General features: G+C 60.7%; 4 protein-coding genes across 4 annotated transcripts; all 4 read right to left on the bottom strand.

The window, feature by feature from the left end:
• Positions 1-166: 166 nt before the first annotated feature.
• Positions 167-1,405, bottom strand: LSCM1_03775 (uncharacterized protein; the record flags this gene model as incomplete). Its single annotated transcript, XM_067321308.1, has 1 exon — positions 167-1,405. One exon carries the CDS (start codon positions 1,403-1,405, stop codon positions 167-169), a length of 1,239 nt encoding a protein of 412 aa, XP_067176676.1.
• An 818-nt stretch (positions 1,406-2,223) lies between these two features.
• Positions 2,224-6,495, bottom strand: LSCM1_03774 (uncharacterized protein; the record flags this gene model as incomplete). Its single annotated transcript, XM_067321307.1, has 1 exon — positions 2,224-6,495. One exon carries the CDS (start codon positions 6,493-6,495, stop codon positions 2,224-2,226), a length of 4,272 nt encoding a protein of 1,423 aa, XP_067176675.1.
• Positions 6,496-8,575: 2,080 nt separating this feature from the next.
• LSCM1_03773 (uncharacterized protein) lies at positions 8,576-10,000 on the bottom strand (the record flags this gene model as incomplete). Its single annotated transcript, XM_067321306.1, has 1 exon — positions 8,576-10,000. The coding sequence occupies one exon, from the start codon at positions 9,998-10,000 to the stop codon at positions 8,576-8,578; it is 1,425 nt and encodes a 474-aa protein (XP_067176674.1).
• Positions 10,001-11,478: 1,478 nt separating this feature from the next.
• Positions 11,479-12,519, bottom strand: LSCM1_03772 (uncharacterized protein; the record flags this gene model as incomplete). The annotated part of the gene is made up of 1 exon (XM_067321305.1): positions 11,479-12,519. One exon carries the CDS (start codon positions 12,517-12,519, stop codon positions 11,479-11,481), a length of 1,041 nt encoding a protein of 346 aa, XP_067176673.1.
• Positions 12,520-13,513: the final 994 nt, after the last annotated feature.

The raw sequence follows: 13,513 nt of genomic DNA, 5'->3' as shown, positions 1-13,513 counted from the left end.
GTCTGTCGTTTAGGGAGGTGTACAGCGTACGCATCCGCTAAGACTGCATACAAGTGACGCGGCGTCGACTTGACCGCGCACTCCATTGTGTGCGATCGTGCCTCTGCTTCTCGCAGACCGATAGGCCAGAGTGAAGCATCGGCTTCCCTCTTTCGTGGTTCAGGCTTCAATCGGAGAGAAGGCTTCGAAGCTTCTGCCACGTCTCGTGCGCGCCGCGCTTCTGCCGAAGCGCTGTCGCCTCTACAGCGGCCACCTCGTCGCAGTGGTGCAGGGCATAATTCAGCAGTAGCTCCGTTAGATCTTCTTCTTGCCACCCTTTGTGCTTGTCATACTGCGCTGCAGAGACGGCATGCCCATCGGTGCACCCACAGTGGACGCAGCGGCCAAGTGCGGCAGAGAGAGTCGACCCAAATCCGGTACATGTGCCTCGAACAGCTGGGACCCCGTCCACGCGGCTCAGCTCCGTATAGGGGGTGAAAGGCGCACCGCGGGAGCTGACGTATTCCTCGTACGCCGGCAGCGAGGCGTCCAGCGAGCGCCACTTCGCATTCTTGGACATGGTTGTGAGAATCGCCTGATAACCGTCGTGGCACTCGTCGAACAACGATGGCACCTCAGCGGCTGCCGAAGTCTCGCCCATCGCATCCACAGCAGGACAGGACGGCCGAGTCGGGCGCTGGCGCTTCAGATTCCACACAATGCACGGGCTTTGATGCTCTTTCGACTCCTGAGGCATTGCGCATAGCGGCTGCGTCGTGTCCGCCTGGTCGTGCACGACAAGAACGGTGCGGAAGGGAAGTCGCCCACGAGTACGCTCTCGCACAGCTTGGTGGAATCGCGGCAGCATCTCTAGCTCCTCCACCGGGTTCTCTGCGATTACAGTGCGGATGAAGGTGACGGGACGCACACGCTCCCCGCCAGCGTCACCGGTAGTGGTCGGGGAAAGCAAAGCTTCCCAAGCACGAATACGTCTCCGGAACTCCGCCTGCACATCCGCGTTGTTCAGGTCAAAGTGGGTGAAGCAGGCGTGCTGGCTGCGGAACAACAACCACACTTTCACCGGATCCGGCGCAAAGCACATCGATGCAGATGAGGAGGCAGCCTCGGAGGACAACGCTGGCGAAGCTCTCGAGGCCTGCGGGAAATAGCCGTCCTCATGTGTTGCAGAAAAGCTGTAGTGAATCACGTCAGAAGAGGCGTTCCGACTTGCCGCAGGACCCGCTGAAGTCGCCAGCGCCGGAGGATGCAGCGACGACGAAAAGCCGTTCGTTGTGAGCTCCACCAAACCGTCAAAGGTGCAGCGTACCATGTCGAAGGGGAGGGACTCCTCTGCTGGGCGAAGTCCGAGCTTGCCAAGCATGAGCGATGGTCCGCACCATCCACCTAAAGACACCCAGCGCCACATGGGCCCAAGGAAAGCAGAGCTCTCAACCTCTCTGCGGCGGCGCTTTGCAGGCAGCGAGGAAGCGGCATCGACAGCGGTGGCGAAGATGAGCGCCGGTGGGCACGGCACCAGGGGCAGTGAAGCAACAGAAAAAGAGATGAAGCGCGTAGCAAAAAAAAACAGGAGCCGAGTCGTGAAATGCCGCGCAGACGCATCCACAAGGCCTTCTGTGCGAAGAGCCCCCCGCTACCCGAACCACAACTCAAAAGCAGCAGTGCATCGTGGCGGGGGGGACGCCGCCCAATCGGCATCCAAAGAGAGCGAGGCGGCACAGGTTCCTACCCACTCCTCCTTTTTAGAGAAAACACTGTGGTGACGAAGGGCGAAACGGTCAGTCGCCATCCGCCTCTTACGCCCGAAGGGCACTAAATACGTCTCTGTGTCCACGCCTCGCGTTGGCTGCTCTCATCTTGAACAGTGACACGCATGGCACATCCTTTTACTTGGTTTAACAGCAGGAAGCTACAGTGGCACACACACACACAGACACAGACACCCACGCACGCTGGTGCACATGCACACGAGGGGAAGCCATAAGAAAAGGTGACGAGGTAGAGGAGAACGAAAGCGGAGAGAGCAGAGGTGCGCATCTGTGTTGGCACGTGCACTTCCGGCAACGCGGTGGCTTTATCGTATGGTATACACAGGCGATAGCGCCAAAGCGACCGCCCCATCACCCCCATCCCTCCCGCCCCTGAGGCGCTGACCATGACGCACCTCCGTCTTTCCTTCTTCACGCAGTGGCTCTCATTCGGACACGCAGCACACTGCCCGCCGGCTTAGTCGCCGTGACGGCGCACCTCGCCGTGTAGTGCTCGTTCGAGAAAGGATTTGAGGGCTCTGTGGGCCGCCGCGAGTGTCATGCGGCGCTCTGGTTGGGTCACAGTTAAGTGCTGCACCAGCTTCAGCTCAGGGAACTGGCCAAGCAATGCTGCATCAGGATAGGCCCCCTCGCGGACCTCACGCAGCACCGTCAAGCGCTCCGCGATGGTCTTCGGCTGAAGGTACATCTCTGCCAGCATAACACCAATCGAGAACGCGTCTGATGCAGGCGTGCATCGGCTGCCCTGCAGCTGCTCCGGGCTCGCGTAGAGCGGGGAGCCGACGCCGATTGTGTTGAGCCCGTTCACGGAAACAAAGCCATTCACACATAGATCTTGCTGGTACAAGAACTTGGCCAGCCCGAAATCGCCCAGGCGCACCTGCACGAAGCGGCGAAGCAGCCAGTTCGCCAGACGGCGGAGAAAGTATCGGCCATCATTGCCCTGCACAAGCGGCATCGGTACGTTCGAGGAGGCCGCCTCCCCTACCATCACCCCGTCTTTGTAGTTAGCGCGCTGGTGATCCATCCGTGGCGGTGGCCGCCTAAGCAGTCGTTCCCGCAGCATGTCAGCCGCAAGACGGCGAGGTGTGCCCCTGACGAGATCCAGAGTCGCCTGCTCACTATCCCACGAAGGCACGTTGTCCAACAAACTCTTCGCCTTTTCCGCTTCCCAACCGGGGGCGAGAGAGGAGTGGGCAACAGGAAATAGGCTCTGCGTGCCAGGCGGCACGATAGAGGTGCGTCGCGGCGCACAAGACATACTCGGGCCGTCGCCGCCGAGCCGCAGTTCTGAGGGGGAGGTGTTTGAGTGGCGTCGACACAAGGTTAGGGCTGAATAGAAGGGAGTTGCGCAGGCCTCGTCGCCGCCCTGGCCTCCCCACGCTGCCGCAGCGCCACACTTAGAGGCGGGCGGCGTGAGTCGCTTACAGAAATTTGCCGTGTGATCGTCGTCCGAAGAGGCTTCGTCGGCGTCACTAGTGCCCGACGAGTCCGTCTGGTAGGCTGCCTTATCGTACTGACAGCGGTAGTCCAAAAAGACATTTGTCGGCTTCAGATCACGGTGCAGGATACCGCGGCGATGCAGGTAGCGCAGCCCGGCCATCACCTGTATGATGATGATCAAGTTTTCCACGCGATCCACGGAAGCGCGGGAAACCAAGTACTGCGCAAGAGTCCCCTGGCACAGCTCCATCTGTAGAAAGACGACGCGTTGGCCAATAATAGAGCTTCCGCTCTGCCGCTTGCCCCCGTAGCCGTCATCACTGCTTCCGCTGCTGCTCCTGCTGCTGCTGTCGCCCCTCTGTGCATCATCCCAGATCGGCTGCGCCTCCTCTTCCTCGCTGTCGCCGACCCCCTGAACAGTGGTGCCACCCACGCCGTCCGAGGCGGCAGAAGAGCCGGAGCTAAAGGCGGGGGTCATGAAGGGCTTCTTACGCAGTCGATGTGTGGTCAGGGGGGCGTGCGTGTCGCACACAAACGGAGATGACGACAATGGGACGGGATGCGGTGACAGCTGCGACCTCTCCCTTGGAGGCGAAGGCATTTCTGTCCCCGACGACCTGAGCCGCTCACTTACGACGCCAGGCCGCTCCTGCACGGAATCGGCAAACGCCTCGTCCCCTTCCACGCCCCTCGCGTCAGCACACTCCTCCACGAACTCTGTGCTCCAGCGCTTGCTGCGGGGCCGCGGATGCGATCGCGCCTCCTTCGCCCTCGGCGACGGCGTCCCACTCGCCGAGTCACTCCCCACCAGATAAAAGCTCGGATAGCTTGGGAGCGTCAGGTGATGCCACGCGCCGGGTGCACAGCGCAGCTTCGACCCGTTTCGAATATGTTGGCCAGAATTGGGGCAAGAGTGCCAGGTGCCGCTGCGTGCCACCCCTCGAGCTGCCTCGGGCGAGGAGAGTGAGGAGGCGGACTCGAGCCGCTGGCGGCACATCAAATTTGCCTCGTATGGGTGGCACACGCCGATGAACGCCAGCTGCTGCGCACGGGTGGCGGAGATGACCTCGGACCAGCAGGTGTGGTAGCGCACCACGTGCCGGTTTTCCAACATGGCGTGCACCCGCATTTCCTGCAAAATATCGCGCTCACTCTCGTAGTCGCGAGCGATCAGCACCTTAATGGCGTAGAAGACGCCAGTGAAACGATGCCGCACTAGTAGCACCGCCCCGCTGACGCCGCGACCAAGCAGCGTGAGCGGCTCGAAGTTTTCGTCAAGAAAACTGGTTGCCGGGGCGTAGTTACGCGGCGGCGAGCTGATGCTATGAGTGATGCTGCCGTTTCTGCGGTCCTCGAAGAAGGAGGATGTGGACGAGTTGCTGGTGTGCATGTCGCGACTTCCTCTGCGATGACCTGAGAGTGCTGCGGCCTTGACAGCCTGCTCGTGCTTTCTCGCCGTGATAAGGGCGCTAAGCGGCTTGTCCTTCTCGCCGATGTGACGCGTGACCCGAGCCCTCTGCACGGCAGCCCTGCGAGCGTGAAGCACGTCATGGGCAGAAAGTGCGCGGAAGACACGCGGAAACCCGGTGGACATCGCATTCGACAGCGGGTATCTTTCTGGCCCTTCCAGAACAAATCCACGCAGAGTCGCCAGCTCTACCGACGCGCTTTTATGGCCCGACGATGCAGCTAATGTGGCAGCAGCACTAATCGGTGCGCCTACAGCGAGCTCGACGGCCCGAAGGCTGCAGGCTTCACGCGGTAGCCATGGCACCCGTCGAAGCTCGATTGCTGAAGTTGAAGGCTCGTCGCGACGGTCCGGTGCCGCCGCGCTGCCGCTGCATTGTGAGCCCCGCGATGCGAAGGGTGACGGCAGCGTCACCCAGAACGCTTCCACAAAAGGAAGAGGCATCTGGAGGAGCAGCAGGAACTGTGAAGACGCTGCCTCGCCATTGGCAGTGGTGGTAAAGCTGTCCGACGTTGCGGGCACTGCAGCGTAAACACATCCGCCTGGCCCGCACCGCAGCGGAATTTCATGTGGCGCTCCCTCGAATCCTGCGCTCTTCCGCTTCGCCAGCGTCTCAGCCGACAACTTCACTGGTGTATCACCGCTGCACCTCGGTGACACTGCGGAGGGGGCAGATGCTACGAGCGTGGGACTTACAGCGCGGACAAAGTGGTACTGCGGGGGGAGCTTCTTGCGGCCTGCCAAGACATCCCTATCGATGTCCGACGCACTCGTGCTGCTGTGATGAAGTGTGTTCTCGCTGCTCGTCGAAAATGATCCTGCGGTCGGCCGCTGAGACGCAGCGACACGCTCAGCGTCTCGCTGTTGCACCCATTGCCTGGGCGCGTGCCATGTTAGCCCCAGCAGAACCGTTGGCGCGGTCAGATTTGCCAGGCATGTGTGAGCCTCTTCTCGTCGCGAAGCGGTCGCCGATGTCTGCCCTGGCGTCTTCTTTTTGGCCATCTTTGCGGAAACGCGGGGTGTTGGCCCCTGCAGGACCACTGTTTCATAAAGCTGCACCGTGAGCGACAGCACCACTCGTGGTGCCGCATCGCTTATCGTATCGGAGATGCTGTCGAAGCTGTCATTGCCACTCACGGTGCCGCTGTTGTCAATGATGGACGAATGGATGCTGCGTGAAACGTTGTTAGAAGACGATGCAGAGTCCAGCGTCACCACGGCGGCCGCCGCAGCCGTCTGAGGCGTCCAAGAAGCCGTAGCCAGCGACGCCCCCGTGAGGAGGTTCAGCTCGCTATACCGCTCCTCCATGTGACGCAAGAGCAACAATCGATGATGAAAGCAGCAGGCGCTGTTCCAGTGACCCACGGCCGCTGGCAATGACATCCACAGATGCCCGGATGCGGCATCCTCGACAGAGCCCGCCGCCACCTCCGCGTCACTCATGCTTACGTGACTCGTTTCGCTCCCATTCGCCAAGCAGCTGGGTGTCAAGTGCCTCGCTTCAGTACTCTCGCCATCCGGTGCCGCGCGTGCGTCAAAGGCGGAGCGTGGGCAGCGCCAGTACCACGCGGCCTCCACAGGTGGATTCGACACGCGCCTCACTGCGGGGGATGCAAGGTCAGCGAGCGTGATCGAGCCTGTCGCCGCCGCTGACTGAGCCGCGGTGCTTGCGTCTAAAACACTGTAGGCCGGCTCTGGAATGCAAGCCATAAAGTCACAGGGCCGAAAGGGGTTTGTGCTCCAGCCTTCAGTGCCACAGCTAGCCTTGTCAGCCTCGTCCTGCCCTTCACTCTGCTCCATCGTAGCTCGGCTGCTCATGCTGCCACGATAAAACGGTGCGGTGACCGGCCGTGCTGCGTTCTTTGACGCTTTCGTGGCAGTGACAGCCGAGGCGCACGTGGCTCCGAGCGTGGATGGCAAGGTGGGTGGGGTGCGCGTTGTAGACGATGCTGAAGATGACGCGGGCGCCCTCACGCAGAACGGGCACAGCGAGCTGATCCCCTGTCGCCGAGGATGGTGCCCTGCTGCAGCTGGAGGGCTGCCATTGCTACCTCCCCCGCTGCTGCCTTCGGGGTGGCCCTCCTTAGCCACCTCTGCCTCGTCACCACTCTTGCTTCTCTGCCGAGCAGCTGAGCACAGCTTGGATGATGCCAAGGGGACACCGCTGTGGGTTCGCACTGTTTCCGCCCCCACCAAAGCCGAAAGGGAAGGGACCATCGAGCAGTGCTGCAGGCGGTGAAGGCGCTTTGAAACAGCACAGCGAAACCCAACTCTCGTGGCCCGCTCTGTTTGCTCGGCTGCTGTCGGCACAAGCACCGGAAGGTACGTGCCGGCATCATCTGTTGTCGCCGACTCCAACAGCCCGTCCTGATCGTCAAGACGACGCGACCAAAGGTGCTTTAAGATAGAGTCGCGCTCATCCCAGTCGTCTCCATCATTGTCGTTCCCTCTCTCCCTTGTGTACCGGTAGCAGTGAAGCACTCCTGCCACGTCGGTTGCGAGGAAAAGACAAGCGCCGTCCCAACTGGCTCCGATGCTAGCCATACTTGGACCCTCGATGCGTTTACGCTAGCTGGCGCTGCGCAGGCAGAGAGAGGGGGGAGACTGGGCGGCGAAGGTGAGACCGGCCAGGGATGGTGTTAAGGATTAACCAGCGAACAGCTGCCCGCTGAGAAGGGAGGGAGGAGAGAGAAAGAGGGGGTGAGTGAGCGGAAGAAAGAGAATGCGGGCGGTGGAAGGGGTGAGGTGGGGTGAGCAGAGAATGAGCAGGCGCGGCTACGCCCACCGGCTGACCTTTCCGCTTGCTTGACTTTTCAGCAGTATAGCCGAGAAGGGATTAGAGAGAACGAAAGAAAAAAAAAGAAGTCGCAGAGACACGACGCAATCAAATGGAAAAAAAAACGCAGGTGTGCGCCCACTCGCGGTGTTGATGTTGGTGGGGAATGGGGGGGAGGGGGTAAGTAGGAGAGAGGGGGGGTAGACGAGGACTGCGTCACAGGCATCGCATGAGGCGTTGAGGTGCGGCCGTGCGCAAAGGAGGGAGGGGGAAAAAAGGAAGGAAAGTGGTAGAGAGAGAGTGAGTGAGAAGCGGGATGTGAACGCCGCACAGCCAAATGCACCTCAGTAACACCTCCCCCCCGCCGTCTCCACTCGCGCGGAGGAAGGAGAAGAGGCTGCAGCACAAGGAAGAGAAGGCAATACACGCACAACAGTCGCATTCTTGCATAGCAGTCATGTGCCGCAAAGCACAGGTGCTGCCTCCACAGAAGACTCCGCCGCCCGCCACCGCTGATGCCAGTGTGACACGTGACTCTTGCCGCGCCTTCACCACAGCGTAGATGCGTCGGCACCAGAGGGCGGCAATAGCTGGGACGGCCGGTGATGAAGAGCTGCAAAGGTGCCGCAAGGGAGTGCCAAGAGAGAGGCGGATCCAATTCTTCACACGAATGAATTTGTGATGGACGCCCACACTGGTGCCTATCTGCAAGTCCCTCTCCCTCTCTCTCTGAGACGTCATGGCGTGCGTGCCATGACAAGAGGAGAAGCCGTCTGCCCATCGCTGTGACCGCGTCACTGTCAGATGAAAGTAAGAGGAAAGATTCGCACCGCACCACATTTCTGGAGAGCACCTCGCCAAATCGCACGGATGGTAGGCGCCGGAAGCGCAGCTCACTCAAGCAAACACATTCGCTCCTGGGACGCTGCTCGTTACCAAAAGAGGTATTCCCTTACTCGGGATGAGACGAGAAGACAGAAGTGCATCGTGCTCCGGTTGCCATGCACACTCCCGCACCTCTCACGAACACCTTGTGGTGTGCATCTTCTCCGGCAATAAGACGGGCTCACCTCCTTCGGCAGTAGCGCGCGCGGATAGATAGGGGTCTCCCGTGCCAGCGCATTAGTCCTCGCCAACCACGTCTTTGTGCGCCGCAGCCCCAGCCGCTTTCTTCGCCTCGTTCACTTCGTAGCGCGCACGCTTCTTGTCGCTCAACTCCCCCACCTCCTCCTCGTAGGTCCGCTCCCTCTCACGGTGCAAGAGGGGCACGTAGTTCGCCGGCGCCTGCCCCTCATGGATGTCGGTGCGGAAGTAGCGGAGCAGGTCGCGCTTGCGCGCCTTCATCTGGCCAGCGGTGCTCGGCTCTGTCCAGTCGCACCCAGTGATAGACCACCTATCCAAGCGCCGCACCTCTGGACCTCGCTGAACAACAGCGCGCGAGTGGCTCTTGCCAGCCTCGTCCCCTTTCGCGAGCGGGTCCCTAGCAAACACGTCGACAGTGCCGGTGCACCATTGGAATAGTTGGCTCCGCATTGCGGAGACGGACGTGGCGCGGATGAGTAGGGCTGTGCAGATGTCCTGCAGCTCCTGCTCTATGGCGTGGAACGCGCAATAAGACAGCTGCCACTGGACATTGTGGAAACCGCAGTCCCACAAGACAAGTGGGATACCGTCTGCCAAGGGGTAGATCGGCTTGCAATCGCCCAAGTCGAGCAGCGTCTTGACCACGCTAGGGGCCTCCAGCCCGCGGCCAACGAGGAACAGCACCTCCATGGTGCAGCGAATTTGGTGGTACAAGAACGAGTTCGCTGTGATCTCGAAATATGAAATGAGCTCTGGCAGTGCCTCGCTCGGGTACACGCCGACCGACAGCACCGTCCGCACGAATTTGCTAACGTTCACAACGTCCATCTTGCAGAAGTTGCGAAAGTTGTGCGTTCCGAGCAAGAAGGCAGCAGCCTCCTGCATGGCGTGCAGGTTCAGCCCGCGGTGGCAAAAGTAGTAGCGGTAGGTGCGATGGATGCAGGAGAAGCGCGCGTCAAAGGTGTCGTCTACCAACGCACAGCCGACGATGCGAATCGTCGGGGGCAAGACGCTGTTCAGCATGTTGCAATAGTCCAGCGGAGGTAACTGCGGCTTCGCATCGGCAGAGCAAGACGCACGAGCGGTGAGGGAAAAGGCGTTGCCGAGAGCACTGACACCCTTGTCTGTGCGACCACACCGCCCAAAGCTCTGCGGCCCGTCCTCCGGGACGAGGCGAAGCCGCCGCAAAGCCTCGCACACAAGCCCCTCCACCGTGTTGCTCGTCTCCTTCTGCTTTGCAAGACCGTCATGCACGTGGCCGTGGTAGGCCAGCCGCAGCGCGATCTTGCGGCGTGGGTACCGCTCGAAAAAAAAAGCCCTCTCCGCTTTCTTCTTTTTCATGCCCGACACGCGTGGCTCGGTCGGACGAGACGTGTCGACATCGGGAGCACCGCAGCTCAACGCCGGAGCTTCCACCGCTCCTCTAGCGGTATGGTCTTCGTATGCTGTAGATGATGATGCCATCCCTCCTGCCACGTTTCGTTCGCTGCAATGCAAGCGTTTTGTGTACGTGCTCACAGGTTCGACTGGGGAGGAGGCAGAGGGCGATGCGAGGGCAACAGAGCGAGGGATCACACGCCTGTGCGCTAAGACAAGCGGCGCAGAGAGCTACGGTGTGTCGCCCTCGCTTTTGCGACAGAGAAGTGCCACCTGCGCAAAAGGAGCGGTACCGGGTGAGATCAGCCAGCCAGTGTGTGTGTGAGTGGGTGGGTGGGTGTACTTCGCGCCTCAACGCTCCGAGTTTCCAAGAAACAAAAAAAAAAGGGTGAGGCCCGTGTTGGCAGAGAGGAGAGACGGCATGCAGCCTCCGTCTTCGATGCTGGATGAGCACAACGCTACAGCGGCCATGTCCGTTGGCGCTACTTGAAAGTGCCGCGCTGGACGCAAGCGCAGATGGCCAAGCATGTGGCAAAGAGACGGAGAGAGAAGCAACCCAAACCCGCTAGAGTGAAGTGTGCTGAATAGGAGACAGAGGCTCGCCCGCACACGGATGCGCCACTCACCAAGGGCGTGCATGTGTGCCAGCACAAACGTGCGTGGAACGCAGCGACGCATACGTTCCCCCCTCCCTGTCCCTTAAGCCGCTACAAAAGTTACACTCGACGCATCATCAATGCACTTATCTGCTCCCTCTGAGAGGAGCGCTGTGGAATGATCCTGACGCGGCACTTTGACAAGGAGGGCAGCGAGGCACTTGGTTGCTGTCACCGCCGGAAGCACTGTGGTCATGCGCTGAGACAATCAGCCCCCTGTGCTGATGAGCTCAAAGGCGCGCAGCGAGGCGGTGTGCAGCACGCCCCACAGCAGGTGACCTTCACGCGCACTGCCGTAGATGTCATCCCTTATTGGAAGCTGTTCGATGCGTTCAACCGTAGGAAAGGGCGAAGCCGTTCCTAACCCTCTCGTGCGTCGCGCTGCTGAGGCGGCGCGTCCACGGCAACGGCGCGAGAAGCTTTTGCGGCTGCACCTGCCCTTCCCTTACCCGCCGTTGTTCGCTGTGAAAAGAGCTTGCCGGAGAAGCCAACGCCGAAAATGCCCTCCCGTATCGCGCCTCCAGCGCAGGCTGGACTTGGCCCCGGTGACCGTCACGGAGAGAGTCTGCTGCGGCGCCGACGGCATCGATCGCTACTCCCCCCCTCGGACAGCGGTGTGCCGCTGAAGGAGGAAAAGGGGGAGAGGGGCGAGAAGGAGAGCTGCGGTGAAGGCTGTGAAGTAGAGCCTCAAGACGTCGTGTGGCGTCCAGGGAGCACGAGGCTCGGCTCGTGGCGGTGGTGTCAACCAAGGGTCGGGAAGGCAGAGGCGAAAGGGATGCTGCTCTTCAAGCGCGAACGGAAGTGCGTCATCGTTCATTCGCCTCGGTACCCTATCGTTCTTCGCTGATCTCTTTCCTTTGACGTGCTGTGCCAGTAATGCGCTCCTCCCCCTTCGCTTGCGTCAGCGGCTCATTCGCAATGGCGCTTTGGCGTCGCCGTCTCAGGTGCTATGGCAGAAGGCTGTTCCTGGGGCAGGGGCTTCTCCTGCGGAGCGTGTTCCGTGGATGGAGCGCTTCGGGTTTCCGCTGCGCGTCGCTCCCGCGCCTCTTGATAGCAACGCCGCTTCTCATCCCGAATCAGCTTCATTGTATGGCGGATGTGAAGCGCGATCTCTTCAACACTCGCCATCCCGCCGATCCCGATGTCGCCACAGGCAAGGTATTTGCTCACGGGTCCAACGACCTGATACATGGATTCGCGCAGCGTCGCGGGGAGCCGAGGGTTCACCACAGGAGCAGCGGCAGCGGCAGCGGCGCTCGTAGTCGTCGCTGCCGAAGAAGAAGAAGCGCTTGTTGCCGTTGCCGCGTTATTCTCTCCCGCTCTCACGTTTGTGCCGATTCTGTCGTACACAGCAGCCATCACCAGCGGCGCGGGGCTCCCGTCTACCGGAAAGGTCGCCTTGATCATTGTACTGCACCACGTACAGCTCCGCGCGTCGGGTTCACAGTACCACTCCGCCAGCTGATCCAGCTGCTTCGCTGTGATCGGGTGCATCCACATGGCAGAGTTCATGGCTGGACACAGGATCACCGGCTTCTGCTTTACCTCCCATGCTCGCATCACACTCGAGACGAGGTTGTCGCACAGCCCTGTCGCCACCTTGGCGAGCGTGTTTGCGTTGAGCGGGGCAATCACGACGAGGTCAGCCCATCGGCGCAGCTCAATGTGCACCACAGCGTCGTTCATCGCCTGCCATTCACTCCACTCTTGCTCATCTGTGATGATGCTCTGAAAAGGGATGCCGGTGTAGGACGGCTGCGCGCGACGGAGGAAATGAAACGCGGCCTTTGTAGCGGCGATGCGGATACTGCACCTTTCTGTCGAAAGCTGATCTAGCAGCAGCCCAGTCTTGATCGCCGCAACACTCCCTGTAATGAGCAGCAGCAGATGCACCGAGGGGTAATGCTCCTCGCTCGGCAGAGAAGTCTGCGGCAACTCTGAAGAAGCCATTCTACGCGCGCAGCGATTACTGAAAGTTTCGGTGGCGCTGAGACGCTGCCGAAGACGGAAAGGAAAAAAAAGGGCGGAGTCAAACTGAAAACGAAAATGGCGCGAGAGCGACTGCCAAAATAAGCGCGCGTGGCCCCAACTTGCAGAGTTTCGAGGCGCGTACCCCTCTGAGAGCGGGGCGGGCGGCAGGGAAGATGACAGACGCAGAGAGAATGGACACACTGCGTGGCAGAGATGAGATGTGGAAAGGTGTAGTGGTTGGAGCGGGCGTATCCTTCAGGGAGACGCGGCCATGACAGAGAGAGAGTGCAAATGGGAGGGGCGGGAGGGGGGAGGGGAAGAGAAAGAGAAGCAGTGACAATGAATTCGGAGGGAGGGAGGGAGGGGGGCGCCGTGACGGAAGCGCCCTGGAGAGCGGGTAGGGCCCCTCACCCACAGGTTCGTACGCAGACCCCGAGATTCCTCTCCCTCCGCCATTCGTCAAGTTTGCGCTGAGAATGCGGTCTCAACAGAGGCACATCGCTGTGCATGCTCAAGATACGCTAAAAAGGGGGTGGGGAGGGCAATCTTGGTAGGTGAAAGCCGTATGAGGCCCTCCACAGCCCATCCCCTCCTCTCGCCCTCACCCCTTTCATGCCTCGTCGATGTGCTCGCCAGGCGCACAGAACAAATCAAAACAGAGATTCACCAGAAGCCCTTTTCTTGCGTGCACCCTTTCACATTGGGGGCAGCGTTGTCGAGACGGACGGATAAAGGCGCCTTTGTTGGGTCGAGTGCCCCGCGATTAGGCGACGCGCCGCAGATAGAGGAGAGATGCGAAACAGTGGCTACGGTGCGCACAAGCATAGACGCCCTCGCCCTTGCCTCTCCCTTTCAGCGGCACTCCCGGCCTCGCCTGCTGGTCAGGTCGAAACGACGAAGGAAATACCCTTCACGTTTGAGGATCCCTCAAATCCGTTCAGCACGCCCCTGCCCCTATCCGCACGCAGTGCAC

Source organism: Leishmania martiniquensis, chromosome 30 (assembly GCF_017916325.1).
Source record: "Leishmania martiniquensis isolate LSCM1 chromosome 30, whole genome shotgun sequence".
Classification (NCBI taxonomy): Eukaryota; Euglenozoa; class Kinetoplastea; order Trypanosomatida; family Trypanosomatidae; genus Leishmania; species Leishmania martiniquensis.
The sequence above is the reverse complement of the archived record's forward strand: the minus strand, read 5'-3'. Positions and strand labels throughout refer to the sequence as shown.